General features: G+C 42.1%; 1 protein-coding gene across 1 annotated transcript; it reads right to left on the bottom strand.

Annotated features, from left to right (window-relative positions):
* Positions 1–1,811: 1,811 nt before the first annotated feature.
* On the bottom strand, positions 1,812–3,065 carry PGK2 (phosphoglycerate kinase 2; the record flags this gene model as incomplete). The annotated part of the gene is made up of 1 exon (XM_079781375.1): positions 1,812–3,065. The coding sequence occupies one exon, from the start codon at positions 3,063–3,065 to the stop codon at positions 1,812–1,814; it is 1,254 nt and encodes a 417-aa protein (XP_079637501.1).
* Between the last annotated feature and the right edge of the window lie 1,681 nt (positions 3,066–4,746).

Here is a 4,746-nt window from a genome sequence, read left to right as displayed (position 1 = left end):
GGGCTGAGGGACATCCTCCCCCCCCCCCCGCAAGTGCACAAATTTCTTGCACCAAGCCTCTAGTCAAGTAATAAAAGCTCAGACACCTCAGACCCAGAGACAGAGCTCATTTATTAAGAGCAATGGGTTTGTTTCACTAGTTTGACCATGAGGTTCTCTAGATGACCTCATTATGAAGAGCCTATGTAGGTGCACTAAACTTATACTCAACCAAGTAATATGCTATAATCTTGTTTCAACTCCTATAAATTTGGTTTTCGTTTTTAATTGTTTTAAATCTATACCTTAACTCTTACATCTTCCATGGGATTATAATGACATCCTACCTAATAAAAGAGTAATATGCTAATTGACCGTACCTTCGTCATGCCCACAGCCAATCAGGGCACTATGCAAATTAACCCAGCAAAGATGGCGGCCCCCACACGCTGCCCCGCCCCCCATTTCTGAGCCGCTAACGGACCCAGGCCGAGTCCTGCCCCGAACCTCTCACCACTCCAATCGATGGCTGCTGACGGACCCGGGCGGCAGAGACGCCCAGATCGTGGATGGCGGTGCGGGGCCAGGCAGCACCCGCCCCATGCTGCCGCTGCCCGGGTCCAAGCCCCAACTCTGAAAGAAGGCAGAAGGCGGTAGCCAGAGCCAAGGCCTGGGTCCCCGGTGCCGGCGGAAAACTGGTGCAGACAGCCAGGTGAAGGAAGGTCTATTGCACGAATCTTCGTGCAACGGGCCTCTAGTTATTAATATTGTCCTTAGAAATAAGGTATGTTTTAGGTATGCTAAGATTATATTTAAGTTCAATTATTCAGGATACTTAATATATAGAATTGATTTGGGGCTATGAGACATAGGCCATGACATGTGGGATCATTAACTCTGCATTTTTACTCTTAATTTGATAGCAACATTGTCCCCAAACAGCTCTGTCTACATAATTAGGCAAAATATTCTCCAGTAGGTATTTTCATTTCTTCCACATTTCTTTGTATTTTCTTACTCTATTTCCTAATGTGGAAGAGGTTTTATACCTCTATTTTCCCCATGGCTAAATTATCTTTATACATATTTCTTATGCATTTCAAAAATCCCAGCATTTAGATTTAGCAGTTATATTATCTATTCATTAAACAACATCTGCTTTAAAAAGAAAACAATTACTTCTCTATTTGATACCTGGATTTGATTTATAATTCCCATTCTAATAAACATGTGTGTACACGCTTGTGCATCCAAACACACAGACATACCTTCTTTAGGCTTAATGTCTTTTTTTTTAACCTCATGGGTATAATAAGATTGCTTTATTTCTTATTTTCCTTATTTAGTAAGAAATTTCCTCTTAGGAAACCTTTAATGGCACTCGTGAGTTCTTAAATGTAATTTTCTTTCTCAGTTTATTTGGGCACTTTTATTGTTTAATAGTCTATCAGCTTCTGCCCCACCCTTCCTCAGCAATTAAGATTTTGTCTTATTCCCATGTTTCAAATAATGAAACAATGACAGAGCTAGGCTAAAATAAAAGGAAGGAGAGATTCAGCTTATTTAACTTGCTTTAATAGGTAACCCACTTCCTATGAATCACAATGGTCAAGTTCAAATGAGATCTTTACGAGAGTAGGTAAATGCATGACAGAACTAAAATTGAACTGCATTTCCGTGCTGATGTTAAGAGTTCCTGATAGCTCATCGCTTGGTCATTTGCCTGGATCTTGATACAGGGGTAGATTTTAACAAAGGTCGAGTTGAGATGTAAGAGCACTAACTTGGCAAAGGCTGTGGGCAGGAAACAGTAGGAAGGAATACTTTGTCAGCTACAGGTTGCTGAGGGCATCCACTCCAGGAAGGACTTTACCTTCCAGAAGCTCTAGACTGGCTCCTCCTCCAGTGCTCACGTGGCTGACTTTATCTTCGGTGTTCCATTTGGCACAGCAGGTGGCAGTGTCTCCACCTCCTATAATGGTAATACAGCCCCTGGAAGTGGCTTTCACAACTTCATCCATGAGGGCTTTGGTTCCATTAGCAAAGGCATCCCATTCAAATACCCCTACGGGTCCATTCCACACAATTAGCTTGGCTTCGGCTACAACTTGAGCATATTTCTGGTTGGTCTCAGGACCACAGTCCAAACCCATCCAGCCAGCAGGTATGCCTGATGCGACAGTGGCTTGGCCAACCTTAGCATTCTCTTCAAACTTGTCAGCAGTGACAAAGTCAACAGGCAAGGTAATGGTCACACCATTCTTATGGGCTTTGTCCATGATATCTTTGACAATCTTGGCTCCCTCTTCATCAAACAAGGAAGCACCAATCTCCATGTTGTTGAGTACCTTAAGGAAGGTATAAGCCATTCCACCACCAATAATCATATGACAGACCTTGTCAAGCATATTTTTGATAAGTTGGATCTTGTCTGCTACTTTGGCTCCACCAAGTATAGCCAGAAAGGGTCTCTCTGGGTTTTCCAAGGCTTTGGCAAAGTATTCCAATTCCTTCTTCATTAGGAATCCGGACGCCTTCTGGGGCAGATTCACTCCCACCATTGAACTGTGGGCCCGGTGAGCAGTGCCAAAGGCATCATTGACATAGACATCCCCTAGCTTTGAGAGTGATTGACGGAAGGCTTCTATTTTCTGAGGCTCAGCTTTAAGCTTATTTCCTGCAGGATCTTGACCCTTCCCTTCTTCCTCCACATGAAAGCGTAAATTCTCCAGCAAGATGACTGAACCAGCGGCTGGGTTTGCACAGGCTTTCTCCACTTCTGGGCCCACACAGTCCTTCAGGAACAGGATGTCCTTACCCAGCAAGGATTTAAGCTCAGCAGCAACAGGCTCCAGGGAGTATTTATCAGGCATGGGGACACCATCAGGTCGACCTAGGTGACTCATAAGAACTACTGACTTGGCGCCATGATCCAGGCAGAACTTGATGCTTGGGATTGAAGCCTTGATTCTCTGGTTGTTGGTAATCTGGTTGTTCTTCATGGGAACATTGAAGTCTACTCTCATAACGACTCGTTTGCCTTTCACATCCAGTTTGTCCAAAGTTAACTTCTTAGAAAGAGACATCTTGACAATACAACCACAATGCTGAAGAACCACTTTATGCTGCTGGAGGCTGGGTGGGTGATGTTTCTAACGACCCTTTGCTTGGCCCGCCCCTATCTGCTCAGTACTGTGTCTCCCAGGCAACAGCCAAAGGAAATCTAGTTCTGTGATTGGTCAATGGTACTGTCAATCTGGATTTAGAGCACGTTGCTTAGCGCCGATTCAAACAGCCAAATAGTCCTCGCTGTGGGTGAGTCAGGACCTGGCTTGGGTGACAGTTGAGAAGGTGGAGAAATTTTGGAATAAAAAAGGTCCTGAAGTCCAAGCTTCCCGCTGGTTTTCTTTTTTTCCATATTCCTTTTGATAATTGCACTTATTTAAAAGAAAAGAAAAGCATAACCCTTACCTATGTGAAGTCCTAATTATATTGAGTGTAAAAGCATTTACAGGACCCAACTGAAAGGAATTTTTTGAAATAATAGGTGTGTGAAACCTTGTTTACACAAGGCAATATAGTAAGCTTCTGTTTTTCCTCTGTCTTGAGAAATATTTCTGTTAACAGCATAGCTTGTGTTAGCCCTTAGCCTTATGTATGGTGTAGGAGGGTGGAAATAATATATTTTCACTACCTTGTTTTTTCCATTCTCAGACTTTTGTGAGAGACTTGGTGGCTTCTTCAGGAAAATCCCATAAGATCATAACAGAGAATCAGTGAAACACCCAGGATGATGGGACATGTTTTCAGGCTGCAAAGTTATGAGGAGGGCCCTTACTTTTTTCTTCTCTCTTTGTTTTACTCCCCGTGTAACATACAAGTTGAGCTGAAGAGTGGAATGGATTTCATGAGGATGAAAATGTCGGTTTGAATTGAAAATGAGTGAGAGATTTTATTTTTGGAGAAAGTATAAATGGCTGATTGATTTAGGAATGAAAACTGGCTTTGGAATTAGTTAATATGTCAGTTTCCTTACGTCGAATGAACTCAATGTGTAGCATAAAGACTTTGACGAAAATTATTTGAGGCATCATCCACTAGGATGGCTATAATAATAAAAAAGACAATAACAAGTGTTGACAAAAATGGGGAGAAATTGGCTGATAAGAATGTAAAATGGTAAAGCCCCTTTGGAAAACATGCCATGTGGTTTCATCAATTACAACATGTTGAGGATAACACTCCCATAGAGAAAGGGAACAGGCATGGGAGGGAAGAGGTCTAGGGGAAGGAAAAGCCAGGAGTGAGAAGGCATGCCTTTGTGCTTCCAGCATTAACTAGGGAAATTGAGAAGAGTTATTACATAAATTAATTATGGAAAACAAGGATATTTAATTCTGATAGGCTAGCTTAATACAAACATCCTTTAAGAGTATTTATATTCTAAAAAAGTTGGGGAGACATCACTAGTTATTTAATAAGATAGAGACCTAAGCAATAGATGCTAATTTTTAGTTCCTCATCTAGACCTAGAGATGCAGCAATGAGATAGGGAAGCAGAGTCCCTTTTAGCAGCTACAAAAGCCTGCAGGATGTTGATATGACCCTAATATTATTTAGTTCTTCCATTTTCTGGGCAGAAGAAAGAAAGGGCCTTTAGCGGAAGTCCGAAGTCTTGGGAGAGAGGTTGGGTTGCTGTACAGTATTTTCGCTGATCTTTTTCTCTCTCCCATGTGTCTTACAGAGATCAGGCTATTGAATGTGATC

Source organism: Cnephaeus nilssonii (assembly GCF_951640355.1).
Source record: "Cnephaeus nilssonii genome assembly, chromosome: 9".
Classification (NCBI taxonomy): domain Eukaryota; kingdom Metazoa; phylum Chordata; class Mammalia; order Chiroptera; family Vespertilionidae; genus Cnephaeus; species Cnephaeus nilssonii.
This window is presented reverse-complemented; position numbering and strand designations above follow the sequence as displayed.